General features: G+C 42.7%; 2 protein-coding genes across 5 annotated transcripts in view; one reads left to right on the top strand and one right to left on the bottom strand.

The window, feature by feature from the left end:
- The window catches only part of fnbp1b (formin binding protein 1b), a 50,463-nt gene extending 47,805 nt beyond the window's left edge, over positions 1 to 2,658 (bottom strand). For 3 of the 4 annotated variants that reach the window (XM_076084851.1, XM_076084878.1, XM_076084915.1), the window contains exon 1: positions 2,320 to 2,658. Coding sequence is in view for 1 of the 4 variants with exons in the window: in XM_076084915.1 (XP_075941030.1) it covers positions 2,320 to 2,343 (24 nt within the window). In the remaining 3 variants the exon portion in view is untranslated. Of the gene's footprint in view, positions 1 to 1,338; positions 1,737 to 2,319 lie in introns of those variants that run through there. The other variant, XM_076084766.1, reaches the window with a different exon arrangement.
- A 4,585-nt stretch (positions 2,659 to 7,243) lies between these two features.
- agpat2 (1-acylglycerol-3-phosphate O-acyltransferase 2 (lysophosphatidic acid acyltransferase, beta)) lies at positions 7,244 to 20,237 on the top strand. Its single transcript, XM_076084648.1, is given in 10 exon segments — positions 7,244 to 7,721; positions 13,172 to 13,305; positions 15,449 to 15,624; positions 15,839 to 15,934; positions 17,221 to 17,293; positions 17,383 to 17,487; positions 17,490 to 17,542; positions 17,544 to 17,660; positions 17,663 to 17,722; positions 17,724 to 20,237. Coding segments are annotated over 10 exon segments (1,260 nt in total). The 5' UTR covers positions 7,244 to 7,545; the 3' UTR covers positions 17,994 to 20,237.
- Positions 20,238 to 20,345: the final 108 nt, after the last annotated feature.

The following is a 20,345-nucleotide window of genomic DNA, read 5'->3' as shown; positions in this document are numbered from 1 at the left end:
ATTTACTGATTTCCTAAAATGTGAGGACTTGCTGCTCGGATCTGTTTTATATCAATATAAACAGATTTTCTGTGGGGTTTTTGACTATACGCTGCACAAAACAAGACTTTAAATGTGTCATCTTGGACTTTTTTTCACTATTATTTTACATTTCATAGACCAAATCTATTTGGCGAGCACATGATCTGCAGAATAATTGACAGTGAAAGTTGAAGATGTTAGTTAAAAACCCCACAAATAACTACAAGGTACTTTCCAAACAACATCCTTCCCTCGCTCTGAATAGAAGTGCGGGTGCTGCCACAGCAACAGCGCTGGTGTTACGGTATGTTTTGATCTGGTTTGGTACAACAAGAAAATCAGCTGCGTGAATCTTCCGGTGGCAACAGCCACCATGCAGAGTATCGCTGCTCTCTGTCTGCTGCCCTAACATTAAAGGAACAAGTGTCTGGATACCATTCAGCCCGCTAAGGGGGGGGGGAAGCAGAGCATCTGGTTATAATACATTATTCTCTGCGAAAGCTCAGTCTCAAATGTTTTCCAGACTTAAGGTGCACATGAAAGCCCGTAGAATGTCTTCGGGCTACGTTGGCTTTGCATGACTACCTGCAGCAGCGTTTCTCCGTCAAGCGTTGCGGTAGTGAGGTAAAAATACACCGACATCCCTGGGAAAACGCAGGAATGTGGAGCACTGTTGGTTTCTCTGTGAACTTTGGACCAGGTAAATTACTGGAGAATTTAAGGGGGGAGTGTCTACCCCCCTCCTCCTTTTCTTAGAAAGGAAAAGACACCCATGACTTAACTATCTCCAGACCCCTTTGCTGCTTGGTGAGAGACGGAGGGGAGGGGGGTCTAGCTCATAATATTGACATCAGACTGCAGTTTCATCTCCACGCTGCAGTATTGTGATCAGGTGTCGTGCTGAATTTTGTGGCCTACAGATTGCGAGTTCAAGTCGACAACATGACTTCCTGCAGGTTCAAATGCAAACTCCATGTAGTAACTTGCAAGCACACACACACTCACACTCTTGCATGTTTGCTCTGACACACACACTAGAAACATACCACCATTCAAAACAAATGTGCGAGGAATCCTGCAACGACACGCCGCCGCGTTTGCCGGGCGGTTCGTCAGCACACAGGCAGCAGAATGACTAGTTTTACTGCAGATCATTTCCACAACAAAAATAATAGAGCCGCTGAAACAACAGGAATCCCTGCAGGCAGCTGCTTATTATCAAGTCGTAAAGATAGTTTTGACACAGTCCTGTAATCTTCATTATTCCCATGCTGTAGATTTCAGACGAAACACGTGTGTCTGAATGTGGGGAAATACCTCTGATCCAGTGTCTGGATGGATTCGGGCTGTGAGATGTTTAGCAATCCTTGAAAGTGAATTTCAGTTAAAAAAAGAGTGACATCATTGCACCGGAATTTATTGTAGGAAGGTCAGTGGGCTTCTACTTTGTCTTCTATTGTTGCTCACAAAGAGTGCCTGATGAACCAAATCACACATCCATAATATATAAGGTGAACCTTCTGATTCAGGTTACTCACTCAAATGAAATGCATGTTGTGGTCAAATACTCACCAAATCTGACATTTCCTTTTTTTGCTATAGTTTATTAACCCCACATTTTGAGGTTGTGAATAACATTTAGATGTATTGCCTGCACGATTATTGCCATAACCTCAACCTGATAATAAATATGAAAAGAAAAAAAAGCAAGCAGTTATTGAACTGTTACTGGTGAGTTAGTTGCTTTTAACCACTGAAGTTAAACAGCAGTGCTTCAATGTGTGCAGACAGATAAGAGACTTCCTCTAGCGACGGTGATACTGGTCTGTGCATAGCACGCCACGTCCATCTATGCTCGCATCTATGCTCGCTGTTTCACGTCTTTATGAAACCGTCACCGAAAATAAAAAAGCAAGTGTCATGCGAGTGTGTGCGTGCCTGTGTGTTTGAAGCGTGGTTTGAAACGCACCAATGTGAACAAAAATGGATGGTTAGCTCGGATTTTCACACACACTCACACACACACACCTTACTAAAACGCTACACCGTGTTCCATGTCGCGATGAAATGTAACACTACTCGAGCTTCGCTACAAATTAGCTGGCTGTGGTCGCAGCCAGAGGCGGAACATCCACAAAGCGGCGCACAGTCGTTTTTTAGCGGCTAAAAACACGGAGCCACTGCGCATTGTCACACGCACGTTTGTGTTATCTTTGAACCGTTAGTTTCCGCACAGGCTCGGTTTGAAGGAGAAAAAAAGGCCCTATTTATAACGATACAAGTGCACGAGACACTCACCCATAGCTCTGACCCCCAGCTCATGGTTTCAGTACGATGTCCTCGGAATAATCCACAACTCGTTAGAGGTGTTTTCAGCGCACGCAGCGGCAGACGTGATGTTCCGCCTTCACGTTGTAATCGCTTCGTCACCGACCGTCTTCTGTTACAAAAAAAAAAAGTGCTCCTCTGCTCGTTCTTATTTTTATTGTTTATTTTCTTTTTTTTAATCAACGTCTCATTCTGTCTGATACAAGATGGCCAAGAGCTGCAGCATAATCTTCAAACAGGATAGTCTCGCTATATGCAGCGCGCGCGGGCACCAGCTCCGAGGCAATGACAGCTGCTTTTGCGCGCTCACAGGCGAGAGGCAAAAAAAAGAGAGAGGTTGGTGTGTGGAGGGGAGGGGGGGGGGGGGGGTGTCACTGCAGGGTTGTCCAATAAAGCCCTTTACAAATATCGGTGCTCACTCTCTATTCCTTGTGGGCTCGGACCGATGAGAATGCTGAGGGGAGGCTATGGGGGGGACGTGGGCTGGTGGGGGTTCAAAAAGGTCACCACCCTCGGCAGATGTTTCATTGACAAACCCCACAGGGCTTAATACCAACTACCTACTTTCTCTTTCTGGCTTTGTGTCTTTGTGTCTAAAGCTATATCATGCATGAAGTGAGACAACACCCCTGGACTTACTCAACACAGCAGCCGCAACGCTTCCACTTTTGCACACAGGATGTTGCGTTGAAGGTGCAGAGTTAAGAAACATTCACGCACCAACAATCAAAAAAAGACAGCTAAAAACCTGCCATTCAGCTAGTGGACAATAGTATGTAGTGAAAGAGGTCTGTGTCTGCAGATAGAACCACTGGATGCTCTGTTACCATAATCATGACCTGATATGAGCTGTGAACAGATATCAACTGCCAGTATATGGAAAACTAGTTCATCATTTATCCCAAGGTTGCAACTAATTTAGCAACAACTGTAACTTTATATCTTGTGTTTTTACACTTCCCTGTCTTTATAATGACAGCTAATTTAGAATCAGGTTCAGAATACATTCCTACACTATATATCTAAAGCTCTCGGGGACTTTGGTCTAAAGAACAGGCAAATGTAGATTTTGTTGACACTCTTTCATCTTTAATATTTTTTACAGACTATTTTGAGTCTGTAAGTGTAAGTGTGTGACAGTTGCCTTAGTCTGTTTCTGTTGTTTGGATTTATTATTGTAACATGTTGTTTTATGCTTCCCTGTTGGATGTGGTCTCCCTTGAAAAAGTGACTTTTACCTGGTAAATATAGGAAAATGATCATACAATAAAATAATTAAAACGAAATACATATGTAAATAACTGTATTAGACTACATGAGAGACATTTAATAATCCAATTTATCATTAAGTGGAGTCAAAACAGTTGTTTTGCGGCAAGACAAGTATATCCATCATTTTCATGGTCACTGTGATTAATCATGTGAATCATCAGCATTAACTTTAGTAGAAGTCCATTTCATTGTCAATCCAATGGCCGTATTGTTACAGCAACGCTACCATCTAGTGGTTAAATATTATACCACAGGGGGCACAAAGTGCTGATGAGAGAACTACAGGAAGGTAGAGAGGCCTTTCAGTGAAGGCTTGCCAAACACAAAGATATTCAGATCATAATGCCCAGAGACTATCTTATCATAAGTAAATGTTGATACATCTGCAATTGACTGTTCTCACAGCAAACTTTTTATTTTTCCAGTGTGCTGGTTTCAGGGCCCTGGAATGGAATGGAATCCCTTACTGATCAATTACAATTAGAGAAGATAACAGATTCCTGAGCTCTGTTGGTAGCGTATACAAATGGGAGTGGCTAAAAACACACTAGTATCCATTGTTAGGGACTATAAGATGTTATGCCCAGCAATGTTGTACAGCAACCAAATAGAATAAATGTACTTTAAGCCGTTCTTTCATAATTACTCAGGAGGACCAACCCATTTCCAAAATGACATATCAGACTGGACTCAAACATGCCCTGAAGGATCATTTAGCCTGTCCACGTTTGGTATCTTTCAGCTCATGTACGATGAATCACATTTAACTTTCCACTTTCCAATGTGGACCAAATATTTTGAGATTTAAAAAAAAAACATTTTTCCAGGCAGCCATTTGTTTCCACACAGGATCACATTGCAGAGAAACTTAACACGTCCTATTGACTTAATCTGTCTGGATGAACATCTTTAAGTTTTGTTACATAACTACAGTGATGCAGAGCAGACTTAAATTCAAACTAGTCTGTGCTTTCAACTGCATTACCATCCAATAATAACTTGATAAAAAGTTTAAGATAGTTATAGAGATCATGTTTGCTGTGATCCATTTAGTTCTAAGTCTCTGCTACAGCAAGGCCGACACCGTAGCACGTGTCTGATTCCACTGAATCACGTATTAAACGACCTCGAAAACTCGATATGCAGAGCACTTCTATTACCTGGCTGTGAAAAACAAAGCATAGAGAAACTCGGATTACAACACACGAACCACTCTATTCTCTGCTCAGGTAGACTCACTCCTTTGTCCTATACAGCCTATCAATGCTCTGAACATCGTACAGAGAACCTTTTAAGGTAATAGGGCAACTTTTTTGTTTATGAAATCACGGATTGTGCCTTTAAGATTACATAATTTGAAATAAAAACGTAGTTTCACCAGCAGGGGGGGCAATAGGGCTTTCACTGTCGGTGTCAGGCACCACTCTGCATCACAAAACACTGAAATCAAGTCTTTTGAAATCGTAAGCAATAACCATTATTACAGTACGTCCTTTATTAAATGCAGAAAAAACGGTCTCATTGTAGGTGGAGCAGTGACTTGAATCTGAGGTATTCCTGGCTCCTCTATAAAGGGAGAGTGATATGCTTTACCTCACATCAACGGCTTTTACCACCTGCTTTCGGTTTAACCGATGAGATCACGAGTCACCGCTTTTTCCTCTGATCCAACACATCACCAGATGGTGATCCGCTGGCAGCTCGGCCTCTTTATTAATCCAAGTGCACAGGTCTGATAGAGCAACTCCAAATTCAACATCATCCTGTGGCCCAAGCTCTCTGATACCGTGAACATTTGTGAACCCTCTTGTGTTTCAACAGGATGTTTAGCTTGAACAATTCATGGCCCGCTCAGACGTCCAATCACAACAAACCATGTTCAGAACTGGACCTCTGTTTCTCTTGGTCACTCTTCTCAAGGCTTCTCAATAGTTTCTGAATCCTCTGTCAGGTTTTCACAATCTCCAGATGGAGGAGTTTGAGTCCAGAGAGCCTGGATGTGACCCCGAACTCCTAAATTCTACAAGATCTGGATCCTTCCTCTGATCGTGGATCCATTCCACTACATTTAGACTTCATTTCCTCAGGAAACTTTCTCTGAATATCTTTTTTTCCCACTTTGCCAAGCTTTCTGTTTTTGCTTGTTGTAGCTTTGATCTTAATGAGCAGAAGTGAAACAACGTGACAGCCGATTACATTTGTGGTTTTCGATAGTAAGAGAAAGGGGAAATGGCAAGCTGTATTTGTCTAAAGTCATGTGGACACGCTATATTTTGTTGCTGCATCACCAGGTGGCTGGATTAACGGTTTGCTTGAAACTGATGCACTTTTGTGAAATCCTCTAAAGTTCACATAAAATGTACAGAATATAGACGGAGGACACAAACAAATATACCACAACCACACACACCGTAACTACTGAGACAAACACACACCCATGTCTCACACTAACACAAACACACTCATGCAAAACTCCAGCACTGGTTGTTATCGCTTAGTGTCAGGTTTCGTCCTTTGTCAATGCATCATATCATGTCACAACACTTGAGTTAGTAAGTAAACAGTACATGCTACTTTATCATGTCTCCGAAGGCACAGCGAAACCTCGTTTCTGGACAAAGCAGCAGAGCAGTAGTTTAAATATAAAATGTTGTTCATCCATCTTCATTAAGGGAAAAGGGAAGTTGTATTCCTTATTTTTGACAGTAAGTTACAGTGAAAACCTTTCCTGTAAGCCAGTGACTCTGGTCCCAAATATGACACAAGTAAACATTATGAAGTATGCAATTAAAAGAAAGCATTGTAAAGCTCCCTTGTCCTCTATTATGTAAGCACTGTATGTTTACTGTGCAAAGTGTATTCATGTAATGTGTTTATGTGTTTTGAAGTAGAGTGATGGTGCACCATCTTCCAAAAAAGGCTGGTGTTCATATTTTATCCCATTGTTATCATTGTAATCATGGATGAGTGCAAACAAGGCTATTGTCCACATTTCTATATTCCTGTCTGTATATACAGACCAACAAAGACACCTTCATATGATTTTAAATAGGCATTAATCAAGAGCAACGAGGAAAGCTTGCTTTGAGTCTGAGGTTTATATTCTTGTTACTTACCACTTCACAGAAAAGCATCCTTTGCTTCGGTGTATTTTGCAAATAACCCTTCTGAATGAGGACACCGATGCCAAGTTTAGAGTCTGCCAATGGTTAGGATCACCGCACATATTAAATCAGGATTAATGACTGATTGATCCTAATCTTCCAAATCATGTCAAGTAGAGCCATTGGACAGGGCTGCAACTTCATAGTCAGGGCCACTGGACAGTGTCAGATTAAAGTTTAGGATTGGATTATCACTGCGAATCCAATTAGACGTGTTGTGCTTTAATTGGCTGTCAAACTGGTCTAACCCTGTGGAGAGAGTGAATCTATATAGGCCTAGTATGGCAGAGTGAAATTTGAATGTTTGGCCACACGAAACTTGAAATAAAATCCTGCAAGAGCTGTGATTGCGGATAGATAATCACCGAATGCTTTAACAGCTATTACTAATTTAATTGATATAAAATAAACATGCAGCTTGTGACATCAGACCCATAGTGGTCCAGCAACCGGAAATGGAAGAAAAACACAACCAATGACGATTTGACTCCACCTCATGATGCCATTTAGCAACAGATGAGCAACAACGATACATGTTGATTTGGGGGCAGCCGGAGACAAACATTGCCATCGCCTGGGTGCCCTAAAGGACTAGTTCAGACTGCGTAATGCTCGCCAGGTTCGCGGTGCTTCCCTTTCCTTCTTGCACCGTAGCCTGGCCAGTGTTTTAGCGGCTTTTTCGCCCCCCCACCCCTCCCCTCTCCGTCCAAACCGCGTGTGTTCTACAGCTGGCAGTGGGACTTTCTCCGGGTGGATCGCTATGGATGTGCTATGGGTGATACTGCTGCTGCTGCTCCCGCTCCTGATGTGGGGCAGCAGCACGTTCGTTTTCTATTTCAAAAAGTGCTTTTACGTCGGCTGGATGATGGTGCTGGCGCTGGTGGCGATCCCTCTGTGCATACTGAAGAGCGGCGGAAGAAGCGTAGAAAACATGCGGTGAGTTTTGTTTGCATAATAAATGTCGCTCGGCGGCGCCGTGTGTCTGACAGCTAGCCAGCGTTAGCCTGCTAGCTGGCTGCCTAGCAGAGGTTTATTGTATCAAACATTCAGATAGCAACGATACCGGTGTTACTGTAGCGAAGTGTTGTGGTAACGTGAGGGCAACGTCGGGGAGCTTCTAGTCCACCAATGTGTCTGACATTTAAAAACCTGTATCTCACACGAATGCTAACATTAGCCCCCTTGACACCTTGCCAGCTGAAAAGAAGAATGCTAACGTTCAACGTGAACCAAGTCGGGGCTTGTTCCCATGCTAGCCTCGGATAACGGTAATTACATTTCCTGTAAGAATGTCCGTTAGCTTGTATCCCCTCCAGTCAAATGCCTGAACATTACTGGCTAAGTTAATACTTGTGTGAGCACATCACAACACAACAAGGCTATCTATCATTGTTTGGCTAACGTTACAGCACCATTTAGAGTTAGCCCTGCAATCTTTATGAAGGTTTTAAATAGTTTTTTTTTTTTTTTTAAGTGTATGAATGAGAAGTTGAATCGTTAGCTAGGCTACAGATGGTAGTAGTAGTAGTAGTAGTGGTTTATATTAAATTAAACAACCAGGTAACGTTACTCAGATCCTTTACTCAAGTAAAAGTAACAATACTAAAGTGTAAATACAAGTTAAAGATTGTTAAATTAAGTCTTCAGTGTCCTGAAAGGTGTTTTTTATTGTATGCAGTACACAGATTATTGTTATGAAACACAAAGCATATCTTTTCTTTATTCTTTATTGTTCTTATTAGTACATGATTAAATCCCACCAGTGCTTCACACAGTTCTAACATGAGGTCTAATCAGCAATATAACTGACTTATAATGGTCTCTTATCTATAACGGCATCCTATTTCATAAAGTGATCATGTGTTGTATGTAAAGTCAAAGTGTATAGCAGTTAATTAAACAATATTTCCCCCTGGGATGTAGTGGGTTAGAAGTATAAATAAATTGAATCTACTTAAGTACAAGTACCTCAAAAAGGACAACACTTGACTAAATGTACTTTCCGCCGCTGGAAACAACTTTAATACAGCAGCAGAAACTCTCTATAGGTCACTATACGGTTGGTTATTTCAGGATATTGGCTCTATAGGTATGGCCCAGTGACCTTACCACTGAAGGAAAACATGTTATTTTACACCACACACGCACACACACACTGACTGGGTCAACCGATACCTGTTGGGGTTGAAATGTACGCCTCCAGTGTCAGTGTCTACTTTGTACCCGGGGTGTTTTTGTTGTTGTGGTTAAACCTAGATGGTGAGGATGGATTACTGTTCAAGTGATTACCTTGAAGTTTTTCCCTGATTAGAGTTGGGTTGCTGAATACTTATCAGGCTCATCCGCCGTGCAACCTCACTTGGCCTCGATCTGCTGACGGCAGCCCTGTCGGTTATCACAGCAGACCTCGCTGCTCTTGTAATAACTGTTCCCGCTGGCGTGCTATCTAATGGCCATGGTGTCATGTTGCACCAGTGTGCCGTTCTGTCTGCTCAAAGGTTATCTGGACCTGTTGACTGTGACAAAGCGACTGAATCGGGGTCAGAACTTGCACGGGGAGTGAATGGGATGTTTCAGATGTACATTTTAAGCACCAGCCACCTCTGCCATGAAAGAGTGCAGTGATTCATGAAGGACAGAGTCGTGTTTCACAGGCAGTCGCTGTCGGACACACAGAGGCCTGGATATTGGGAGTTGACTTGAATGCAACACAGTAAACTATGGTGGGCCGGAACAGATCTCTGCACTGTGAAAAGCACACATAGAACTCAAGTCCCTGCTAACATCGTACTTGCATTTCCTGAAACTCTTGTTGGTTTTCAGTTTATCGTCGGTGGTTGTGCAGAGTCTACATAGGCGTACTCTCGCATACATACAGTATATACTTTTACTCTAACATTAATCAGGTAGGATCTCATGACAACAGAGGCTTAGTTGTCTCGTTCCCAATTGCTTGAGCTCAGGTTCCATACTGTGTAAAGGCCTAACATCGCTGCTGTCTGTTTGACTAAGGAGTAATGTTGCGACTCAGGCCGCTGAGTCACTCACTTCCCCTGTCCCATGCCTTTCTGATTGAATTCGTCTTCCACTGTGATAACGTGACCACGCCCCTGTCTTTAACAGCTCCCTGACCTTTAGCACCTGAATTAGCTACGCTAGTGGTTTCTTGGTACAATGCTTGTCAGGATAACAGGGCAGGCTTCATTTTTTTTTTAACCTGAGTGCAGCCATGTTGAATTGAATCTGGTAGCAAGCAAGTCAGCCTAAATGTCATTATATGGACGGAAGAAAATGTACTTACTTGGAGACTGATAATGAAATGAACCAGAGGAAATGCTGAGTGGTTTGGCCATAAAAAGTACCAACCAAGGCCATTTCCTTCCCCTTGAGCGATCTTACAATTGCTGCAGCACAGTCTAGTTCAAAAGCCACTGGTTATGCAATGACTCAGAGTGTGTTATCACTGCTGTGTCAAAAGATAACCTCAAGACTGTGTTCTGGCTGAAAGGTTAGCGTTGTCTTACTATAGTGCACGATGTGCAAGGCGAGATGATTGCATTAGGAGTCACAAGGTAATGAGCACAAGTGATGTCTTCAAGAGCTTCCTCGTGTCTTTGATGAACATTTTGAGCTTTACTTTTTGATATTTTCATTAAAATCACTTTGATTTGATGACCAACAATAGAAGGTACAACAATTTTTCGATGCTGGGTCATCCTTACCCAGCCCATCTTACAAATAGTGAAAGAACTAAAGCGTGGCAAGAGTTAGTAGAGTAATCCTAAAACATTTAAGTACAGTATAGAAAAGCTAGCTAGATACATCAGGGAAGAAACAGGTTGCACGAGAGTGTTTAACCACAAATGTACCGATCAGGTAGCGAATGACACGCAAAAAAAAAAAATTCTATATTTCATTTCTTTAACTCAAAATGTAAACTTCCATTAAAAAAACCTACTCCCAGTTTTAACTTCTACCTGCTGAACTTACTTGTTTATTTCCCATAATATCACATCAAATGTACAATTGCTTTGCTGATCAAGTCATTAGTAGTCAATCAGAGCCTCCCCCAATCTGTAAAGCTTTACCTTTTCATGGCATTGTTTGAGCAACATCACAACAAGATGTTGATCAGACCCATGTGACCTCCCCCCCTCCCCTCCCCCATTCACAGCTAAGAGCCTTTCCAAAAGAGTGTTTATGAGCCGTAAATGCCCTCTTTGGTCTCTTTTAATGATCAGCTCTGGCATCGGGGTGAAATAACGGCCATTATAATGTACTCAGTGACTTTTACTGTTTTCAATCCCATCATTATTGGGAGCATTGCCACCGCAAGAGCCGTGATCATTTCACTTGGGATAGAATATTGGAAATGTTTGATCATTATACACATTACATGCATTGTGTGCTAAATCCGGACATTTAAAAAAAAAATGTTCTTTTACATATGTGCTTTAATATTTCATTTAAAACACATAAGCATGTCGCTTTCGAGGTATTTAGCTGATGCTCTATCTTGAATGCTCCAACCTAAAAGGAGATTAGAAGGCCTTTTTAAAATGAGAGCATGTTAGGACAAGAAAAGGGGGGAGAAGTTTGGGAGGAGATGTGACTCACTGATAAGGACGGGACATTTGCTCTAGAAGATGAGGGAGTGACTCTGTTGTTTTTCCTTAGAGTGGAGGTCATTTAAGTTGGTGGTGTGTTATTTTCAGTATCTCTACATCTTGTTGAGCTCTATGATTCAGGAGAAATCCCACATAACTGTACCTTCATAGCATGCCCGCTCTCACACAGTGCATCTGTAGAGCAGTCAACGTGGTGGAATCTGTAAATAGCTGCCGCTTCAAGAGAATAGGCGTCATTGTCATGTAATGAACTTTGGAATGCGTGCTTTAGTCCACTGAGAAGCAGATATTCTTGCCGTTGACTTGGAAGTCTCTGTGGGATCTGTCTTCCCGGCTCCCAACCACGCTGCCATAGTGCGTCATTTGCGGGATCTTTAGGAGACTTAGTCCTCAAACCCTCAGATGAAGCACTGACAGTTGCTTCACAGCCGTTTTGTACGATAGTGTTACTACTATTCTGCTGCCTTTGGCTCCAAGAGGGAAAAAAGAGGTTAGGCCCGATCGACTGGTGATCAAATTAAGGCTCAGAAATGGAGCGCCGATGTGGAGCTGGCCCAGACATTAAATGCCACGGCTCTGTTTTCAGCCCTACACGTCAACATCAGACTTCAGATCCATTTTACATTGGCTGCCATGCTGTGTGTTTGAGGTGAGGAAGTGTATTGATTGCATAGCTTTCAAAAGCCTTCCAGGGGCCAAAAGGGAAAATATCATGGATGTGAGTGCTTGATGGGAAAGGATCTCCAGTAGATGGAAGTAAAAGCATGACCAACTTTATATAGAAGATATAAATAAAGGGAAGTCTGTGCCCCAAAAATAAATGAATGCAGCTCCGATATGATCCATTGTAAAGTTATGTCGGTTAGATCTGCAAAAAAGTGATTGATAAATTCCTTTTTTTTCATTTTTCGCCATCAAAAATGCCAAATATTTCCTGACTCATCCTCCCAGATGTTTGAAGCTTTTCTTGGAACACATGATGGTAAACGTAATCGTTTGGAATTTGGACTATTTATGTTGAATAAAACAAGCTTGAAAACATCTCAAGCTGTGAACTTTAACAAACGAAACAATTCACCAATTAATTGAGAATATAATCTGCAGATTAATCATTAATGGAAATATGTTATTAGTTTCAGCCCTAATGTATATATTATAATGTGATAATTACTTTATTTTAGATATTTAGAAAATGACAGTGTTGAAATTGGAATAGTGAACATTTATTTCACCAAATATTAGAAAAGCATAAATTAATCTACTGAAAGTGAACTGAACACAAAACACTAATCCAGCCTTTCCCCTCCACTGCTGTGTGCTGTCACTGTATTGATTACATCTGATAAATCCACAGATTGTCGGGTCATAACTTACATTTTTGTTTTCTTTAGTGTTTTTATTTTTCAGAGGCAGATGGCAGGACATTGTTTCTCAAAGCTCATTGGAGCGTTATTCTCACTGCAGCCAATTATTTAACCAACCAAGAAACAAACCAAGCTAATGGGGATGTTGTACAGCGTTAAGCTACCAGATGTCTTGTTTAAGACGGTCATGATTGTCTGGTTTAGGTCAGAATTTCAATATTTGAGCTGGCATTCTTACAATATACAGTAATATATTTAGCAGGCTTTATAAATTCCACTGTTATCTCCAACTTATCTTTGCAGGGTTCTGGTTAAGAATATGCAGCATGACTGTGAACAGTAACCTGTGCTTATTAAGGACTGTAATTAACCTTTGCCCCCCTTCCCCCCTCAGGATTATCCGGGTCCTGGTTCGTCACGTGAAGTACTTCCTGGGTCTTCGGTATGACGTGAGCGGCTGGGAGCATCTGCAGACGGAGGGACCTTATGTCATCGTCTCCAACCACCAGAGCTCCCTGGATGTTTTGGGTGGGTGCTGCGATACCTCCACGTGTGACGATAGATATGTTGTGACGTTGGTTTCACCCTCAAAACAACCGGTGCATGTTCTCCCTCTTTTGGGCTTGCAGAAGAATACATATTTACATCTGAAATGGAACAATGACTACAATGCTAAGTGCTGACTTTCAGCTATAATTTCGGAGTGTTGACGTCTATATTCTGTGAGCTCTGCAGGAATCATTGCGCTCTTCAAACACTGGAGAGACTGACACACTTTCACACCAGATGTTTAGATAGCTTCCAATATTTAACTTGTATTAGATATTTTCCTGCATAATTGAGTCATTGTGAATGTGGTTTAAACGTGAGATACACATGTTGAGAGGTTTGGAAAGGCAGCCAGTCTCATCTATTTTTAGATTCTGACAGAAAATATGTTATTGGTTCATACTGGTGCAAGACGGTTGCAAACGGCAGCTTTTAGTCTAGTTCTTGTTGGTTTTGGTTTTGGCCCCTGGTCTCCTGATGCTCTAGCAAGACCGGGTTTAAGTGTCGTACATTCAGCAGCTCACCTCGAGCAATTTAAAACTCTGGCAGTTTTTTTGGAACGTTTCAGCTGAAAGCAGGAGTCCTCTTTAGTAGAGGCAGCAGTCGCTGATGAAAGAAGTGGAACGATGCACTGGTTGAGCTACGACAGTGGGGATTTCACTCTCTGGCCAACGAAGTGGACAAGCTGTTATTGCCCAATAGAACCAACGAGGACCCCCCCCCCCCCCCCCTTCTGCTGCCCGGTGCTTCATGAAAACCTGTCTGGGTGAATCATTCCATCTGTTCACAGATAGTAACTGGCTGATGACCTGAATGTATTTCACACACCCCTCGATGTCGGACCACGTCCTCATGAAGTCGGCCGATTCAGGAAAAACACAGTTAACAGGTGTCGGGGGTTTTGTGTTGACATTTTTCGGGGTAACGTCAAAGTTACCAAAACCACCTTCAGGTTTCTGGAATCTGCGAAGTCCATCGTTAATAAACTGACTGCTGGTCATCACACTATTCATGAGCTGCAACTAATCATCATAACAGTTCTGTTGTCTGACAACGGAGACAGGACAATATGTAAATGAGAACCACTATATTGTAAATACGTCAGCGTTGAATCAGTATTTGTGATCACAGAGAGCAGGATTGTCTCCGACGGCTGCGGTGGAGCTGGAATGCGACGTGTCCACATCCTGTTTACATTGGCCGTTGGTCTGGTTTGGATCGGCCACCAAACAATTCAAGAACAGAGTCAAATGAGCGATTCAGGACTGCTAAAGGCATCGTTGGTGCCACCTTACATCTCCCGATAAGGGAAAGTCAGGACACACCGCTCACACCAGGGCCACAACTTGTTGGAAACAAAATGTTAAGGCCCGGCCGTCACGTGTATACCACACAAAGTCCTTATTCTAGGAACGGTCCTAGATGTGAGTGTTGAGGACACTTGATTTAGCAGATGTATGGTTTCTCTCTCCGTTAGTGCCTTAGTGAGAGAAGATGTTTGTCAGTGCCGGTAATTGACGAGGGAAGGCCTCGAGGCCAAAGTGGTGACAGCACGGGGCGATCTAGGCCTCTAATTAGTGCTGAGGACACTCGGCACGTGTCTGATTTGGCGTCCAAGTGGCCATGCCAACCGCTACACCCAGCCATTATTAGCTGCTCATCCCTGAGCTGACGCGATAAGATCGCCTCCACAGCTTGGTTTCAAGTCTCTCTCTCTGGTGTCATTTCGCGTCTTTCTCTCATATTGTGTGTCGGACATCTTAACACTCCTTTTATCTTCTGGACCAGCTGCTTTCACACCAAAGTTAATCAATCATATCTGATTTCATAATGTCAATGGAGATAACTATCAGTAAAGTGAGGTTTTTCTCCAACATCACATGTATTACATCAGCGGACTTTATACTGTCCATGATGAAATCCAGGTTCTGACGAGGCCATAGAGAGAGAAACTGGAAACATGCTGTATACGTTAGAGACATGGGACGGATCAAAGTTTCAAATTTAGTAAAACAATATAACGTAATTCAGGCTTATGGTCTATTAGGATAGGGTCTACATGATTCAATTAGCCGACATCTTATTTACGATATTCTATTCTTACATGTTCTGTGTTTCTCAGGCCTGATGGAGATCCTACCAGACCGCTGCACCATGATTGCCAAGAAGGAGTTGGTCTACGCCGGCACAGTGGGTCTCATCTGCTGGCTGGGCGGCATCGTCTTCATCAACCGCAAGAAGACGAACGACGCCAAGAACGTCATGGCTGACGCTGCCAAAACCATGTTGGACAATCAGGTAACGTGAATCCTGTCAACACTTGGTACACCGTCATCAGTGGGGGTAGAAGGAGCTATGTTTATCTGGGTTGAAGTGATGGTTTATGTCCCTGAAGAACTGTTAAATTTACTTAGTTATTTGTGCTTTTCTTTGTTTTTTGCTCCGCTCTGGTTTTCACACTAAGAGATGACATTGGATGATTAAATCGCTGTTGTTCCTCTGACCTCCACAGATTCGTCTGTGGGTGTTCCCCGAGGGAACGCGGAACCAGACCGGCGACCTGCTGCCCTTCAAAAAAGGGGCTTTCCACCTGGCAGTGCAGGCACAAGTGAGTTCCTCTGACCTCCCTAAAATTCACTTGTGTTTGGGCCGTCTGTGTACTGAGGCAGAGCAAGTGTGACTATCGTATCCATATCCTATATATGCACGGGAATTAAGACTTGATGCACACCCTTGTCCTGTTCATTCACTTAACCACGCTGGCAAAAATGGGTTGCGATGATGCCGGCTGAAGAGTAATGATGGCAGCAAGGTGCTGATTCTCGACACATGGGGGCGCTAGCAGCCTAATGTGGCACGAGGCAACGTTCTGATTTAACCAAATCCAACATACGAGTGGAGCCAGGAATGCCTTGAAGTGCTCCAGAATAGTTCGGACTGTCTGAGATATTTCTGTCTCGGCTATTTGTGAAGTTGTCCTCGGTTGTTTTTGACATGACCTCCCCTTTCAACTCTGCACGCAAAAGGATTTTGAGGGAGGTCAGACGACATAGAATGACTCCAGAGTAATTGTGTGTCAGCTGTGTGTGTGTGGGGGGGGGGGGGGGGGTCCGGCAGGTGGAATGAATTAAAAAAGCATCGTTGAATGAGATCTGGCCAGAAAACCGCAACGTGGTTGGCCCCAGACAAAAAAATGTAGTGGCGTGCTTGTAATGTGTGAGCCAATGTGTGAGCCAGTCTATGGTGCGAGCCCATTTTTTTGTTATTTTGCTGCTAAAGATTGATATCGGTTTGGTTCAGAAATGCACTGAGAGGCTAGAAAAATACAGTCCTGCTGCTCCTCATTAGCAAACACATCTTCTATAGGGGCTCTACAGCTCCTACGTGATTAGAGGTTATACAGTGTTTCCATGTTCGATACTCTACTTTGGATTGTGTGTGTTGGCGTTGAGGTGGTGTAATTTGAGGTCTGGAGAAAACAGTGTTTTGGTTTTGAAGATGGAGTCTTTCTATCTCTCTGTGTCGGCTTCTGCTGAGCTGCAGCGCGCTCTTTTCCGTTTGTACCCGGTCGGCCAGATTGAGTGGAAGCAGGACAGCCCCCAGGGGGAGCCACGTTTGGCTCAGCCAGTCTCCCGTTGAAGGGGCCGCTCGGGGGGGCCTCGAGAGTGCGACTCGGCCTCTATTAGTGGAGGAGATGGAGATCGCTGATGTCGTGTGAGAGGGAGAGAGGCAGTGATGTCGGTTCAGTCAAGCATTGCTGTCTGTTTGTTTCTCATCTTTTGGCTTTGGTTTAGATCAAAGTAAAGTCTAGGAGTCCGATTATGTTTGTGTGCTTAATATGAAAATAAGAGGAGATGATGATACTGTCTGATCTGCTTTCCTCTTGTTTTTCAGGTACCCGTCATACCCATCGTTTTTTCCTCCTACCGCAGCTTCTACCTACGGAAAGAAAAGCAGTTCAACTCGGGTAACTCCGCTTGATTGTCCTATTTTATTAAAAAAAAATTACTTGACGTTCCCTAAGACTTCTGACAGTGAAGTTTTGTGCCTCCGCAGGGACCATCAGAGTGAAGATCCTTCCAAAGATCGAGACAAAGGGGATGACGTCGGACGATGTTGCGTCTCTCTGTGACAAATCCTTCGACGTGATGCGCGCTGTCTTCGTGAACGTCTCCGACTCCAAACCCACGAGCAACGGGCCGTTGACGCACTGAACCTTTACCAAATGCTCCCGCCTCTTTTTTCCTCCTATGTCCCCTCCCCCTCCTCCCGGACCTCCCCTGCTCTCCCTAGGTTGTCCCATTACCTGGTCAGGAAAACAACATGACACCCGGTCTCCTGTCATGAACTCTCTTCTTGTCTAGTCGACGCCTGGTCCGGTCCGCCTCTGGTCCGGACCACACGGCCCGGTCGGTCCTGACCCTCACTGTGCCTGCAGCAGCAGCACCAGCAGCAGCGCTGCTCTGCACGCCGTGAGCGGAGTGACGGACGTCAAACCGAACAGTATAGATGTGTGTTGTTCTCCATGCATGCCTTTTTGGATGGCTCTGTCCACCTTCATTTTTGCTTTGCTCTCTGGCTTTGTAAGCCTGGCTTTTTTTTTTTTTTTTTATATTATTATTATAATCTTACTTTATCACCATTTTGTACTTTTGTTTAGCAGATAATCTTTGGCTTTTTCTTCTCTTCAGAAATGTCAGTGGATGTTATGTGCATCTCATACTGCCGTTGCTTGAGTTATCCTCGGGTACTCTTGCACAAACCAATTCAAAGTCCCCCATCTTCCTTCCTTGCTTCCTTTCCTTCTAGTGTGCTCGCTCCCTTTCTGCATTCCAGTCTCCTGCCTAAAGACTAAAGGCGCGGGCTCTCCACGAGTGGTGGAGGTGAGAGGTCGATTCGCGGACTTCTTAAGTTCCGTCGCTATGAATTAAAGTCTATATCCATATCGGCTCTTCAACCCGATGACATGACATACTTCATGATGTCAGCAAGCAAGGAATTCAAGAGGACACGATGCGGTGTGTAACAACAGCACCCATCTGTACTGAATTACTGGACTTACGTGGACTGATGGGTTTTCAATGTTGTGCATCGTGTGTGTATCGTATGCATTCAGTCAGTTTCTCTCCAAAAAAAGGTTTGAAATAACCTGCGTGCAGCATTGAGCAACAAGTGTCTTCTCGCTGTAACTTTGCTTTCTGTTTATTTCGTCATCAGATAATCATATTTTTTTTTGTTGCTCCTCGGAAAGGAACTCACAAGTGAACCTATTTAAGATGTGTCAAAAAGGTGAGTTCATAGTGTGCAACGTCCAACTGTGTTAAGCATTACTGTTCCAAAGTGCAAGCTACCTGCTGTGCCATGACTAAGTGTTTTTGGGAAGTTTTCAATGAAAGCCCATTATTATCAGGCTATGACCTGCTTAGTCAGCCAATCACTGACTGAACCAATGATATAAGGTCGCTCTTATAGTCGGGATGAGGGTCAAAGCGTGAGATGATTTTCGATCTCACGTGTTTTTTTTTTTTTGTGTTTTTTTGGGCTTTGTCTGATTTCCTTTGTGCTGATTAACTTGAAGGTTCACTAATCACTAACAAACCTGGCTGACTTCTAGTCTACACCTCTGAAGGGTTGTCCCTGTTTAGTTTTATCAATATGAACGTGAATAACATGTTTTTTAGCTGTGATGAGTGAGCTATTGCTAAACCTCATATGAGAGTATTAGATTATTTAAAAAAACGTGGACATTTTGCCTTAAGTTTGATTGGTTGTTTGTTTTTAGCTAGTTTGCTTTTGTAAAATGTACAGACAATAACCGCATAGAACCGACTGAACTGTTTTGGTTTACATCCAGGTCTCTGATGTCACGTTGCTCACTGCCTTTATACTGTTAGCAAAATCTCTTATTTTGCCGCTTTAGCCCATCAAACGATATCTGAGAATGTATTTCAGCATTCAGGACATTTGTGTACGACTAATTGCATCTTATCCTTCTTTGATTTCATTATTTTTATTGATTAACGTGGGATGTTGGCTTCACATCTAGAACGTGTTTATTTTGACCATTAAATGCTAAAATTAGGCTGACACAAGCACATAAACCTTCTGAGGAGATCTTGTTCTGGATTCATTAATACTTTGGTACTGAGCCTGTACACTGCTGGTGAGTGCAACAGTGATACCTGCTGAGCTTTAAGTTCAAGGCCAGTATAGAATACACCCCTCTATTAATACTAACCCATCAAATTCTGTTCTTGCTTTTTTATTTAGTTTGATTATATTTATTGAGTTTCATCTGTGAGGGCAGATTCATATCTTTGCAGCAAGTGGTTTGAATGTTATAAAGTACTCTACCAAATTTATTTCTTCCAAAATATGACCTAAACAATATAAAGTTTGCTTAAGGAGTGTTTATTTCCTGTTTATTTCTTTATTTTGTAATACAAATATGTGATTTGTAAGCTTCGCGTCAGGAGCTTGAACCGGTGGCGAACAGGCTCTGCAACAACCCTGCTGGTTGGTTTTGGGCGATTGTTTACGAAGTAAGATACTGTAAGATGAAATATTCAAAGTATTCTTAACCCTAATAAAGCACTTTTCATGCTGAGTTTGGGCGGAAAAAAAATAAACACGGACTTTCAAGTTTTCTCTGATTTTCACCAAAGCTATTAAAAGTGTAATTGTTGCTTTACATGGATACGAGAAACGGAGCTGACATCCTGCAGAGCCTTGTGTGTGTGTGTGTGGTCGGTCCCTTACTGAATGTGTCTTTAAATATGCACATATGGTATAGACGCCCATCACACTGTCTGGTTACTATTGACGATGTATGTTCTTGATCTCACCTTTTCTGGGTCAATGTGAATGCCTTGCAAAAGAATAAATAAAAATCAACTTTTCTTTTTTCTTAAGTGGCCGTGCAGTGAAATTCCTGCTTTGCCTTCCTCAGTGATTACTACAGTCAGCGGTGGGAAGTAACTAAGTACATGTACTCAAACTCTGCTTAAGTACAATTTTAA

The sequence above is a fragment of the Anarhichas minor genome, unplaced genomic scaffold, assembly GCF_050575085.1.
Source record: "Anarhichas minor isolate MPS153535 unplaced genomic scaffold, ASM5057508v1 ptg000002l, whole genome shotgun sequence".
NCBI classification, from domain to species: Eukaryota; Metazoa; Chordata; class Actinopteri; order Perciformes; family Anarhichadidae; genus Anarhichas; species Anarhichas minor.
Note: the sequence above shows the minus strand (reverse complement) of the source record. Positions and strands in the feature narration are given on the sequence as shown.